The sequence below is a fragment of the Psittacula echo genome (assembly GCF_963264785.1).
Source record: "Psittacula echo genome assembly, chromosome: 20".
Lineage (NCBI taxonomy): Eukaryota > Metazoa > Chordata > Aves > Psittaciformes > Psittacidae > Psittacula > Psittacula echo.
The window spans coordinates 4,361,301-4,374,929 of record NC_137756.1 but is presented as its reverse complement, the minus strand read 5'-3'; the positions used below and the strand labels follow the sequence as shown (position 1 = coordinate 4,374,929).

The following is a 13,629-nucleotide window of genomic DNA, read 5'->3' as shown; positions in this document are numbered from 1 at the left end:
TAGTTCCACTCAACAGCTCCGCCCCACTGGCCTAGCAGGCTCGAAAGGCTCTGCCTGAATGTCCCCTATCAAGCCACCAGGATGGGGCCTGTTCACTTGGACCATGTTAGTAGCCCTGTTTCATGACACTTCATTGCCTTCATTCATTATAAAACAGAATAAAACCTTCACTGTAATGCTCTCTTACCCAGCAGGGGATCAAATTCCAGGAGAATCTAATCTTTTATTAATAATGCTGACAAATCACCAGAGTATTACCCTCCATTTATGTAATGATTCAAATCCTATAAAAGCCTCCTCTGATTATCTCAAACACTGAAGCACACACATCCTCATGCAGCTCAGGAAGCCAGCAAAGGGGGAAGAACAGCCCTGTACCTCCTCCATGTACCAAGGGCTACTTTTTGGTTGGCATGTCACAGGCAATGCCAATCTGCCACCTCCACTGTGCCCACAGCAACTGGTGATGGACAGTCCTGAAGTTCTCAATGGGCTTCTCGCCTGTGTTGTACCACAGGCTCACTGGGCTTTCTAGACAGCAGAGCCTTGCAGCCAAATTGAAACCAGAGCTGGAGCCTGTGCTCAGGCTTCCAAAGGGAGAGAAGGGCTGCCACCCTGCTGCAGGAGGTCTGTTTCAGGGGAGCTGCTCTGGGGATGTCAGGCTGGAGATCTGTGCAAGGCCACTGAATGCTTCCAAATGTGCCATGCATCTTCTGCCATGAAGCATACTACAGAAGAGCTGGAAGGGCTGTTTTGGCCAGCGTTCTGCCTCGAAGCGTCCTGCAGCAGACGGACAGACACAGATAAGACCAAGGCAAGCAAATAGCTACACCCTCTCCAGCATCTGCAGCTTGTGCCAGCTGCATTTTATAGACATGCAGTAACCTTCCATGGAGCTCTCCTCACTGCATTTGTCAGGTTCACCACAGGCTTCCCTCAGCCACCACATCCTGCAGCAAGGAGCTGTGCAGAGCACTGAGATTTCTGCTTGCCTACTCGCTAGCTATGTTCCATGTGCTTTATTTCTCATACTGGAAAAGAAGATGAACAAGTTACTTCCTAACCACATCACACTTGATTTTACAGACTATTACATTCCCAAGCTCTTTGCCTCTATCTCCTGTCTGGGCTGAGGACTCCCCAGCTCATTTAGTCCCACCAAACTGTGCCAGATCCTGCACTGTCATCCTTGTCAGCCATCTCTGAGTCTTTCCAGCTCTACTCTACCTTGTGAGCTGGTCCAGAACTGCAGCTGCAGGGTATTTGTACTGGATGATGCAAACACCCAGAAAAGGAATTCCCAAAGGAAGGACCCTACCTGTCCTCACTCCCCTAGATGTACTTTGTGCAAGCCACCCTCCTGGATAGGAGAAGCTCAGGCAACAAGGGGGCTGGGGGGAAATGATGAGAGGGAATGACTTCTGATCACCACTTGGAGTCAGAGGCCACATGCGGCTGTGGCACATGGCCACAGAAAGAGGGCAAAGTCACCCCTTTAGGCTCAGGCTGTGCCCTGGCCCAGAACTCCATCCAACCAACAGTCAGTGCTCTGCAAGACTTGGAAACCTCTGCGTGCACTTTTGCTGCTCATTCCCACTGCAAGAGAGGGCTCAGGCAGACTGAATGGCTACAGAAAGGGGAAAAAATGCTATGCAAAGAATTGAAAGCCAAGTTAAGGGAGGAAATATTTTCCCGTGTTTAGATGCAAGGTTCAGAGCTGCTGTTTGTCTGAGGAGTGGCTTTCCAGAAGCACAGGGAGCTGCTAACTCAGCCATGCTCTGTAGGTAGGAGCCCCACCTGGGTTAGAGTTCATTGCTGGGGAACTGAGCAAGTCACAAGAGGGTTCATGGCATCTCCAGCCTGGACCTACAACTAAAGAAGCGGATGTTTTGCCAGACAGCCTTTTTCTTGGCTGTTCTCTAATCCAAATACTTGCTTATTAACGTCAAAACAAGTTTCTAGTTCCAACCCCTAGTGAGCAACTGGAAAGGAGGTACAAGTGATTGTGCAGCACACAGAGCACTTTCATTCTGCACTAGGAGATGGAAAAGCAGCTCTAACACTGACTGGATGGTCAGGCAGAGCACTGCAGACAGACTGAGAGCTGGGCTGGTTCAGCCTGGAGAAGAGAAGGCTCCTGAAGGGGAGACCTTAGAGCAGCTCCAGTGCCTAAAGGGGCTGCAGGAAACCTGGAGAGGGGCTTGGGACAAGGGCCTGTAGGGACAGGCCAAGGGGAATGGCTTTAACCTGCCAGAACAGGGGAGACTGAGATGAGCTCTTAGGCAGAAGCTCTTCCCTGTGAGGGTGCTGAGGCGCTGGCACAGGGTGCCCAGAGAAGCTGTGGCTGCCCCATCCCTGGCAGTGTTCAAGGCCAGGTTGGACACAGGGGCTTGGAGCAAGTTGCTCTAGTGGAAGGGGTCCCTGCCCGTGGCAGGGGTTGGAACTGGATGAGCTTTAAGGTCCCTTCCAACACAAACCACTCCATGACTAAAAAAGAGAAAACATAAGGGCAGCCAGAACCCACCCTGCAGCTGGCTGGGATGGTTGACTTGTGGGTGTTAAGAGATCAGAAATAGCCCTTCTCTTTCAGTAGAATAAAGAGAACAGAAACACCATCTTTCTATTCTCGTCCAGGATCACACTGCAAGCCAACAGAGTGAACAAGGAGTCTGGCCAGAGTGTTAATCTCTGCTTAAAGGGCTTGAACTGCCACAGAAGCAAGCCTGGAAGTTCTGCCAAGCCGTCCCTGAGCGATACAACTCTCGGTTTAGGTGTAGATTCAGAAGATACATTTAAGCTTTTTTCCTTGCAGCAAGTGAAGCATGGAAAGGGGTGAAACGGCATTTATAACGAGGCCCTGTTCTCTGACCATTGGCACTGAGCTTGCACTGGCTGCAGCAACAAGCTGAGCTGAAGGACGCTCCATCCTGCAGGAAGAAGGGAAATACACAGCCCATCCCTAAATGGCACATACCTCTTGGGTGGCTTCCTGCCCCTGCCACCGGTGGTCAGCTCAGAGAGCTCAGGCAGGGCTTCCATCAGTGGCTGCATGTCTCCCACCACGGGTGTTGCTTTCCGCTTCGCTTCGGCTTTTTGCTTCTGCTTGGCTAACTTCACACTCTCTATTTCTAAATCAGAAACAGGACATTACTGGAGGAAGGGGAAGCGTTTGCAAGAGATAACCCTTGAGCTAAGGAATTCACAGGCTGCTTCACCACTGACAGAAAAACAAGCCAGAATTCATTTAAACCAGGGAAAGAATGAAGAATACTGCAGCTGGGTAGTTCTCTCCCTTGTTGTGCTTGCTGCTAACTATATATCTCTACTGACATATGCACGGGAAGTGAAATTCCCAGCCGGATTTTGTCTGAACTGTTTCCATCCCTTGCACTGTTCACTGCACACAGCAACATGGCGCAGGAGCTGTGGGGTGGACAAAACCCCACTGACACCTTGCATGGTATTAGGAGAAAGAAACAAGAGGGGAAGGGACGAACCAAACATCTCCACGTGCAGCACTGAACAGTCACAGCCCCATCTCTGCTTTGCTGCTGGGACCAAACAATGGTCTCCTAGCACAGGCACAGCAGATGGACTTCACTGCAGTTGGTTAGTTGGTTTGGAGCAAGCCAAGGTCTCACTTTCACGACTCAAGGTGGAGCTCAAGCAGTCAGATGCTGGATAAACTGGGCCCTTAGAAAAGCACTGCACCAAGTGCAGACACAGAGGCCGCTGGCTTTTCCTGCAGACCATGTTCACCAGTCTCCCTGCAACAGCTCTGAGCAAGGCTGTGGGCACACAAGGCTCTACACATGTTAGAGCAATCTCCCTTCTTGGCCATGGGAGAGAAGCACCTAAAGCCATAAGCTTCTGCCTCAGTCCTTGAGGCTCCTCGGTGTAGAAACAGGCTGCCCAAGCCCTACAGAGCCAGCAGCCACCGGGCTGAGCGCCAGCAGAACATGTTCTTCTCTAAGACAGCCCACAACAGCCCAGCACTGCTACAAGCCACCAGCTGACCTCCACGATCATAGAACCACAGCCTGGTTTGGGTTGGAAAGGACCTTAAAGCTCCTCCAGCTCCAACCCCTGCCACAGGCAGGGACCCCTTCCACTGGAGCAGCTTGCTCCAAGCCCCTGTGTCCAACCTGGCCTTGAACACTGCCAGGGATGGGGCAGCCACAGCTTCTCTGGGCACCCTGGGCCAGCGCCTCAGCACCCTCACAGGGAAGAGCTTCTGCCTAAGAGCTCATCTCAGTCTCCCCTGTTCTGCCAGGTTAAAGCCATTCCCCTTGGCCTGTCCCTACAGGCCCTTGTCCAAAGCCCCTCTCCAGCTTTCTTGTAGCCCCCTTAGGCCCCGGAGCTGCTCTAAGGTCTTCCTTGAGATGCTCCAACTTGTCCAATAAGAGCCTTGATGATGCCCTCAGAAACAGTCAGTGCTCAGTGGGATCCATGAGCTCCTCTTCCTTCTGCAACGTTATCACCAGGCCTGGAAACCCACTGCATTTCCCCGACATCCACAAGTACAAGAGATACATGATGGAGGAGTCTACCTCTTCCACGTGCATCCAGTGGAGGCTGCAGCAGAAGAGGTGGCTTCTGTTTACTGTCTTGGACAAGTGTATTGCAAGGATGAGCCTCAGTGCTGAGCTAGTCCTGGTCTCTTCTCCCAGGTAACAAGACAAGAGGAAACGGCCTCAAGCTGCGCCAGGGCAGGTTTAGATGGAGCTGAGGAACAATTCCTGCCCCAAAGGGTGCTCAGGCATTGGAACAGGCTGCCCAGGGCAGGGCTGCAGTCACCGTCCCTGCAAGTGCTCACACACCGTGGAGACGAGGCCTCAGTGCCATGGGTCAGTGGTGGCCTTGGCAGGGCTGGGGAATGGTTGGACTGGATGAGCTTAAAGGGCTTTTCCAGCCTGGTTGACTCTGTTATTCTATGGCAAAGCACAGTGCCAGTGGCCATGGGGCCAAGCTGGTGACACAGGGAGGCCAACAGCTTCCAACACCGCATGGCTACAGCAGCAGGACCAGTCGGCACAGGTATTTCTGGTGCGAACATGAAAGCAGCCAGTCCCAGTTACAGACCGCAGGAAAGATGCCTCCTGCAATTCTGGGTCTAATCCTGCCGCCCACGTTTCAGAAAGCAGAACTTTAAACCCAACTAGTTGCTTTAATGCCTTTGTCTTGTTCGCTCCCCAACCTGGCTGCGTCGAAGAGCCCCAGCTTCTCACGAAGCGCAATTCTGCTGTTCACGGCTGTTTGTGACGAATCTGCATTGCAAACGCTTCTCCTGACAGCAATCCCTGCCAAGAACCCAGCTTTCTGTTCTGCATCACTTCTTTTTTTGGTCTGGCTTTATGAAGCCGACTCCTTCCGTGCTCTCATAAACAGAGTGCGCTCAAAATTATCAGACACCTGATTCTGCGCAAACATCCCAAATTCTTTTCCTATGAAGTCTTGTTCGTCTGAGGAGCCATGAGATAGATGTATTTTTAAATGCGCATACTTCTAATGGCTGAAGCATTACAAATCTTTTCCCCCCCCCTCTCGTGTCTCTCCTGAGATTATTTATTGGAATGGGAGAAATCTCCCAAGTTTTGCGTTTGCACTACTGGGCTGAACTTCAGTTCCCAGGGTCTTGGCATCCAGCGTCACAAAAGCAGCTCTGGGACAAGAAGAAACAACAAACTCTTCGGAAGATTTAGGGAAACAGGGATGTTTTCCTAAAGGTTCAACTTCTCCAGCCGAAGCTGGGCTCTCTTTTGGGGTGCAAAGGCCACGAAGAGCTGGCAGAGTTATCTGCATCCAATAAAAATCAATGCGTTTCAGTTGACTCCAGCTCTTTAAGGTCACAACGTCAGAATGCCAAGTTTCATTGAAATATCTCCATTTCTGGAAATACCAGTTCATTTCACTCCATCAGCTAATAATACCAGTTTCTTTAATGATGTTTACCTAGGCTCTTTCCAGCTATGCCATTTGCCTCAATAACAAGCTGCACACCTGGTACTAACCCTTCCTGACTTTACATGCACAAATCCCTGGGTATTTGCTACCCTTAACAAAGCATTTGCCAGGGAATGCTAGGATTTGCCAACTAACTGGCCACAGTTTAGAGGGGGAGGTAAGGGAGCCAGCAATTTCAGTAGTTCTGTGTCTGTAAAGCACTTCTAACACCAAGTATCTTTTAAGACAGAGATAATTTGAAGTTTTTCCATCTTGCAGTTCTCCTCAAAGCAAAGCCTCTGCATTTCCTTCGCGTTCCCTCAGCTTAGTGAGTTTAGAGCCAAGAGAGGAGGAAAGAGGCCACAGCAAGGACAAAATAACATACGTTATTGTGAGAAAGACTGATGCTACAAAGGGCTATGTGGAGGAGAGCAGGTACCCTGCTCCTGGGCTTTTCCTATGGGAGCAGCGCTGTCACCTCACTGCAGGAGCATGCCCTCTGTTTCTTGCAGATGACACGAGTCCCATGTACCCTTTTTACTTTGGATTCCTTCATAACATGCTACTGAGGACATGGCTTCCCCCATGGCACCTGGTACAAGCCCGGCTATAAGCTCAGCTATGCTCCAGCAGCCCTCTCCTCTTAGGAGCATCACAGTTGCAGGCGGCAGGTCAGACATTAGGACTAGCGCAGCCACCTATGCTTTGTGTCCAACAGGGACACAAGGGTTGCAGATGACAAAGGCACTCATTGGTTGGTGATAGGGAGGAGGAGGAGTTTCCTTCACACTCATGGTGCTAAATTATCCCCTTCTTATTTCAAAGGAGACAGAGATAACTTCACTGCAGCTGGCGAAATCACAGGTTGATGGACCTGAGCTCAGACCTCAGGAGCAGAGAGCATATGGTGTGGCAGAAAGCCACATCCCAGTCCCAAACAGAGTCTGTCAGCAAATCTGTTGACCAAGAAGGTGTTAAGGGAAAAAACCTGTCCCAAGAACAGCTCCAGGTGGCAAGAGGAATCCCTTTGCTACAATGGGTAGCACAGCATCGTCTTTTACTGTGCTGAGACACTTGAAGCACAAATACAGACGCTTCCCACAGGAAACACAAACATTTCTGCTGTGGGCTGGTTTTGTTTAGCTCATATTTCACAGCCAGACTGACTGGTAAGTGGGTTCACTGACCTGTGGCACATGGGAAAGAGCAGTAACACAGACAGCAGTGTCCAGAGACTTCCCTTACAGAAGGGTTGAAGGGCCCACTGCAGGCTTTCACCACAGAGGCTTGGATTAGCTGGTGGGGCTCAGCTCCAAGCTCTCCTACCGTCCCCACAGCTCCTTGGGGATGGGGAGCTCCACTACACAGCTACTCACATCTGTACCAGAACTTTAAAAGGTAGAGAAACATGCTAAACCTATATGGGAACAGTGTCCTAGCTGGGTAAATAAAGGCTTTATGTAGTCCCTTATATTACACATGGAGGAAGATCTGGGGCAATGATTCAATCTCAGTGGCTAAACAACAGCTGGGAGAGTTTTACCCCATGTCCTATGGGGCGGACGTGAAGGGTCCTGGGAAGCACTGCCCCACACTGCCACCCAAACCCCACACTGCCACCCAAACCCCACACAGAGAGAGATCCAACAGCTCCACAGTGATGCCTGCAGTAGCGCTGTTTTCCAAAGGAGTACTTACTCTGTAGCCATCGTTCCTTCCTCAGCTTCATTTTCTCTTTTTTGGAAAGAACTGCTTTTTCTTCTAAACCTAGAAGAGAAGAGAGACATGAGACGTGGCTTCTGCACACTGATTCAGTGCTGCGCTCTTCCCAAAGGCACCATTCAGCCCTTGATGCTTTTGAACCTGCTGGCAGGTTGGGCAGGCTGCAGGCAGGCTGGGAGCTACACCTCGACTTCTACCTGAACAATCAAACCCACCTTGCTCTCAGTTAAGAAATGAGGAATGGGCAAGTAGATCAGACCAAGTAGCTCTTTGAGATAAGCTTTTTGAGACACCCTTGCCTAGTGTCCTGCATGAACCTGGTCTGGGAGCTGGTGCTTCTTCTCAAGTGATGGAAAGACCTACAAGTCCCATAACTGGGAGCAAGAAGCAAGTTTTAATCTGAAAACACTCAGGCTGATAAAGCTAAGAAAGAGGAAAACACGGACTGCAGACATGCAGAAAGTTGGGGCTGTTCAGCCTGGAGAAGAAAAGCTGCATGGAGACCTCAGAGCAGCTTCCAGTATCTGAAGGGGGCCTACAAGGATGCTGGGGATGGACTCTTCATCAGGGACTGTAGTGACAGGACAAGGGGTAACGGGTTCAAACTGAAACAGGGGAAGTTTAGATTGGATCTAAGGAAGAAATTCTTTACTGTCAGGGTGATGAGGCACTGGAATGGGTTGCCCAGGGAGGTTGTGAATGCTCCATCCCTGGTGGTGTTCAAGGCCAGGTTGGATGAGGCCTTGGGTGCCATGGTTTAGTGTGAGGTGTCCCTGCCCATGGCAGGAGGATTGGAACTGGGTGATCTTAAGGTCCTTTCCAGCTCTAACTATTCTATGATTCTATGTAGGAGGTGGAATGGTGACCTGACATGGCTATTGGCATCCCTCTGCCCGAGCAACAGCCTCAATGCCTGCCTGGACAGCATGTGTCAGGCAGGGGAAGGACTGCAAAGGGTCTGAAACACCCAGATGTTGTGGCAGCCCTAAGGAACAGCCCATTACAAACAGCTTTTCAAGCAGGTTATAGCAGGCAGCCTACTCTAACCAAACATAGTACTTGAACCCAGCTGTTGGTGGCTGAGATCCAGCACCAAGTAAAGTAACGTCACAAACGGATTTACCAGAGTCCCGCTGCAGACGCTATACAATTTTATCTTATCTCTGGTGTTCAAACCAAAATTGACTTTAGTCAACTTCCCTCCTGAAATGTGCTGGGAATACTGCTACAGGAATGCCAGTGGAGGAACAAGCTCCCCAAAGACCACTCCTCTTCCCTTATTCTTAAGCCTGGAAAAGAAAATAAATACTCATTTTCTCCCCAGAAGAACCAGGAGAAAGGATTTCAATGCAACTCTGAAAATAACTTATTGTGGACAACTCTGAAGCTGCAAACCTTTCAAGGTGATTTAAACAAACACAGTATCCTAACTCAGTCATTTCAGTGGCTTAAGATCAGAACAAGCCTGCTGGGGAGGGAAGGACTTCTTCATAAAGCCAATAACCACAACCACGTTCTGAACTGAGGCCAGGGTGGTTGGGGCTTGGAGCAAGCTGCTCTAGTGGAAGGTGTCCCTGCCCGTGGCAGGGATTGGAGCTGGATGAGCTTTGAGGTCCCTTCTAACACAAACCAGGCTGTGGTTCTATGAATCTATCAGTTTCTATAGGGCACAGAGAATGAAGCTGTAGCTTTCACTGCCTCGAGTCCCAGAAAAACACGTTGCTACAATCAATGCACCCAAGAGGTTGAAATAAAACCATCACTAACTTAGAACGCTCACGGATGTCTTGAAGGGTTTGCACGTGACTGATGCTGCTATTCATTTTTCCATCTCCTGCATAAAGCACCAATGCACAGGAACCCTGCTGCACCCAGACCAGAACAGCTCCCCGCTCTTCCATAGGACCAGGCAATAACAGAGACAAGTATCTCATCATGTTAAGGGCAAATTTCCTCAATCTGTTTGCTGTGGTATCAAAGGAGATGCTAAAACAAGTAATTGCATGTTCCAATAACCAAACCCCAGGTCATAGAATCATAGAACCATGGAATGGTTTGGGTTGGAAGGGACCTCAAAGATAGAATCCCAGACTGGGTTGGGTTGGAAGGGACCTTAAAGCTCATCCAGTCCCAACCCCTGCCACGGGCAGGGACCCCTTCCACTAGAGCAGGGTGCTCCAAGCCCCTGTGTCCAACCTGGCCTTGAACACTGCCAGGGATGGGGCAGCCACAGCTTCTCTGGGCACCCTGTGCCAGCGCCTCAGCACCCTCACAGGGAAGAATGCGATCACCCCACACTGCTGTGGTTTCAGGGATAAAAACCAGATGAATCACCAGAGTCCAGAACAAAAACCGTGCCCGATGCTCTCTGAAGGGCTGCCCGAGCCTGCCCAGCTTTCAGCCGGGGAGATGTGCCCCCTGATCTGAAAACAAGCTACTTACCCCCTTGGGCAAAGAACGCTCAGTGGGATTTGTTGGTGGACACAACTAAATAAAGCAGCCAGCCAGCTGGCCAGTTCCAGTACCAACAGCAACTCACATTTAGGGGTTTTTTTCCCTTTTCTTTATTTTTCCTCCCAAACAGCAGCAGAATATTTAAGGCAACACAAAAGCTGTTTCCTTGGCAGGAGCCCAGCCTCGCTGCAGGCCAGGACTGGTGGCCGGTGGCTAGGCTGGCAGCAGCAGATCACCAGAGGGACATGGGGAGGCCACTTTCTGCCCTTCTGCGCTGCCTTGTCCCCGGACACCTCCACTTTATGTACCCCACCTACCTCTGCGGAGGCTGTTTTGCTGCTGGCAGGTGCCAAAGTTGTGTTTGGCAGCTTCCAGTGATGATGCCGAGTGCCAAAGCCACTGGAAACCCACTGGAGAGCAGCGAAGGCAGAGTTTAGCTGGTTAAATAACAGCACGGGCTGTCCCCAAGGTAGTCTTTTATTTCCATTTAGCTTCCAAGCGCCACTGAGATCAAAGCCAGGCTGCAGCTCCAGCTTAATTATTTTCCTGTGAAATCACAAGGGTTTGGGTTCCCCCCCTCCAACCCATTGCACGTGTAATTTAACAGCACGTGGCTTTGAAAGCCGGCTCAAGGAAGAAAGGTGAGCGAACCCCTCCTGCACCAGCGGAGGGCAATTCACATCCTCTAAACTTGACAATTACTCCTTTTGGCAAGGATGTGTTTTTTCTTCCCTCTGATCTGCACGGTACAAAACATCTCAACTACAAACAGATGATAAAAGCCAATAGGTTTTTTGCCTCCTACACATCAAGCGTTTGATACCACCCCCCCAGTTGTCAGGATCCTGCTTTCCTGGTGGACCAGCAGCTTTGGCTTTTGGAGTACAGGAGAAAGGTGGAGGGGTTTATTTGGTAAAGGACAGCTTAGACTGAAAAAAGAAATTCTTCATATTTATATATATATATACGACTGATTTTCATAAAGGACTTCTTTGACCTCAGAATTCTTCATTTGATCCTTTCTAGGCATTCAGAAAGGAGCCGGACTGCGTTAAAGCCGTCCCAAGATCCCACTATTTAAGCCCACAAGCGGGAGGGTGAAAACAGGCTTCCCATACCAGGAAACCACATTGACGACTCAGCCACGAACAGAAGTATCAACTATGAGCAGAAGCAGCAAATAAACCTGTGCCTGTGCAATGCTACATGAACAGAGAAGGGTCCTTCAGCCCTGGGCATCTGCTTCCCCTTGTGCAAGGCTGCAGTGAAGCATTAAGTCCCCGCTTTGGTATGAGCTATTAAGAAACAGCACGTAGTATTAAGTATTAGTCCCAGAACTCCGATGACAAGCCAGGAAAGCTGTTGCTGCTCGAAACATAATATTCTGGCGAAACAGGGTACGGTATAAATCGAAGTTAAATAACAACAGCTGTGTTAATTTTAGCCTCAGTTGTATAACAGCAGCAAAAAGGAGCTTATGCCTACAGCTGTGGGGTGAGCTCACTGAAGTTCAAGGAGGATGCCCCAAAAGCAGAAGACTGGGGGTGTTTGGGGTTTTGTTTGGTTGTTTGAAATTAGACTGTGTCACTTGTAAATTGTCTCATATCTTTGTCCACTGAAAGGGCCTGGGAAATGGGAACCACAGGCTCCTGGGGTGAACACAACCATGGTGCGACCTGACTGATGACAGTGCAGAACCACTGAGGGTCACAGAACCATAGAACGATGGAATGGTTTGGATTGGAAGGGACCTCAAAGCTCACCCACTTCCAACCCCCTTGCCACGGGCAGGGACCCCTTCCACTAGAGCAGGGTGCTCCAAGCCCCTGTGTCCAGCCTGGCCTTGAACACTGCCAGGGATGGGGCAGCCACAGCTTCTCTGGGCACCCTGGGCCAGGTCTTTTTCCTCTGGGAAGAAGGTTGAGGGACAACACAGGCCAGGGAGAAGGCCCTGCAGATGCCCAGCAGCACAGCCGGTGCTCTGCCCTGCTCCCAGCTCCCACCCAAGTGACTCCAGCTCCACTTCTCCCTGATGCACAAGTGTCCAGGGAGTCCGTATCACTAGTGGGAGGTGGCAAGGACAGAAGCAGGGGGTGGATCTCTGGGGTTTTTGCTCCCCCTTGCTCTTGTAGGAGCCCCTGGAGACAGCTTCGTATGTGGTGAACAGGGCCCATGGTAGGGGGGTGTTGAGGCTTTACCCAGTCCAAGCCCTGCCACCTTGAGCAGGCTCAGGAACCAGAGTTGGAAGAGATGACAGCCCTGCTGGGACAGAGCAACGCTTCACCATGGATACAGCATTTGCTTTCTGTGTTCCAAAACAAGCTATATTATTTTTGTTCACGCTTAATCGTTACACTAACACGTAGGCTTTCCTCCTGCCCCCTCTGAGGAAGGCATCCTATTTAAAGTGGGATCTGCATTCTCAACCCTCCCAGATCCCCATGGTATTTGAAGCAGAGCCTACTCCCAAGCCCAGCTTCCCATCAGAGACCCGGAGGAGTAGTGTGCCTCACGTCCTCGCACCAAGGTCATGCCTCTGTCAGGCCTGGTAAACATCCCCAGGCCCTGACCAGCTACCACAAGGGCACAAAACCTCCCTCTGCAGAAGAGCCAAGACTCATCTCCAGTTAGCTGCATCAGCACACAAGTGACATGCCACATGGAGCGGGAGCAGCTCCCCTCAGGAGGTGATGGGGAAGTCACAATCTGCACAGCAACCTGTGAAAGGCAATTCCAGAGACAAAGTCTGTCCTTCCAAGCAATGTCTGGAGTGCCACAGGCACACTCAGTCCCTGCCACTAAGTAAAAGTACCTTCTCTTCCTCTGCCCCAGGCGTTTTTCACTCTTCAGAAGTCGCTGGTGCTCCCACGTGCCCAATCCAGCATGGAGGTTGACAGGCACGCAGAGGATGCTCGTGTGTCGCTGTCCTTAAAGCTACTTTTGCAGCTGGAAGGTTATTTCCGTAACCAAGGCAGAAAGAGGTGACATGTCTCAGGGAACCTGGATTTCTGACCCAAGCGGGCCACAAGGACTGTGAAATGCCTTGTCTGAGGCAGGTGCTTGGTATTGCCACTTCATGGCACAGGGAGATCCCAGAAACCACTGTGAGTCTCCTGATGGAGAATCTGTGGCTGTCACAAGGAGCTCATCTTATCTGCCAGCCTGCAGGCTCTTCCCTGGGAAACATTATCTTTTGCTGCTAGAAGAAGGTCAGCTTGTTTCGGGAGTTATCCTCCCCGTAAAACACACGCAGGGTACAAACATTGTGGGGTCAGAGGGAGAAATACCCCACCATGATTTCTGTACACGCAGCCTCCTTAGGGCAGAAACACCAACTGGGGACAGCAGGACAGCCACGTCCTGCTTCATTTTGTTTCTGCATTTCCATTAATGCCTTTCCTATATTACCTCCGTCCTGCTGCTAACACACTGGAGGAGAGCAAATTAGGTCAGACCCATCCCCAGTCCAGGACACCAAAATGCTTTTTTTCACATGCATTTTGCTGGTTT

At 50.6% G+C, this 13,629-nt stretch overlaps 1 protein-coding gene across 4 annotated transcripts in view; it reads right to left on the bottom strand.

Annotated features, from left to right (window-relative positions):
- The window catches only part of SLX9 (SLX9 ribosome biogenesis factor), a gene marked incomplete at its 5' end in the record, with an annotated part of 60,372 nt that overhangs the window by 16,268 nt on the left and 30,475 nt on the right, over positions 1 to 13,629 (bottom strand). For all 4 annotated transcript variants that reach the window (XM_080632090.1, XM_080632088.1, XM_080632087.1 and 1 more), the window contains 2 exons: positions 2,975 to 3,128; positions 7,642 to 7,710. In XM_080632090.1, coding sequence (XP_080488216.1) covers positions 2,975 to 3,128; positions 7,642 to 7,710 — 223 coding nt within the window. The remainder of the gene's footprint in view (positions 1 to 2,974; positions 3,129 to 7,641; positions 7,711 to 13,629) is intronic.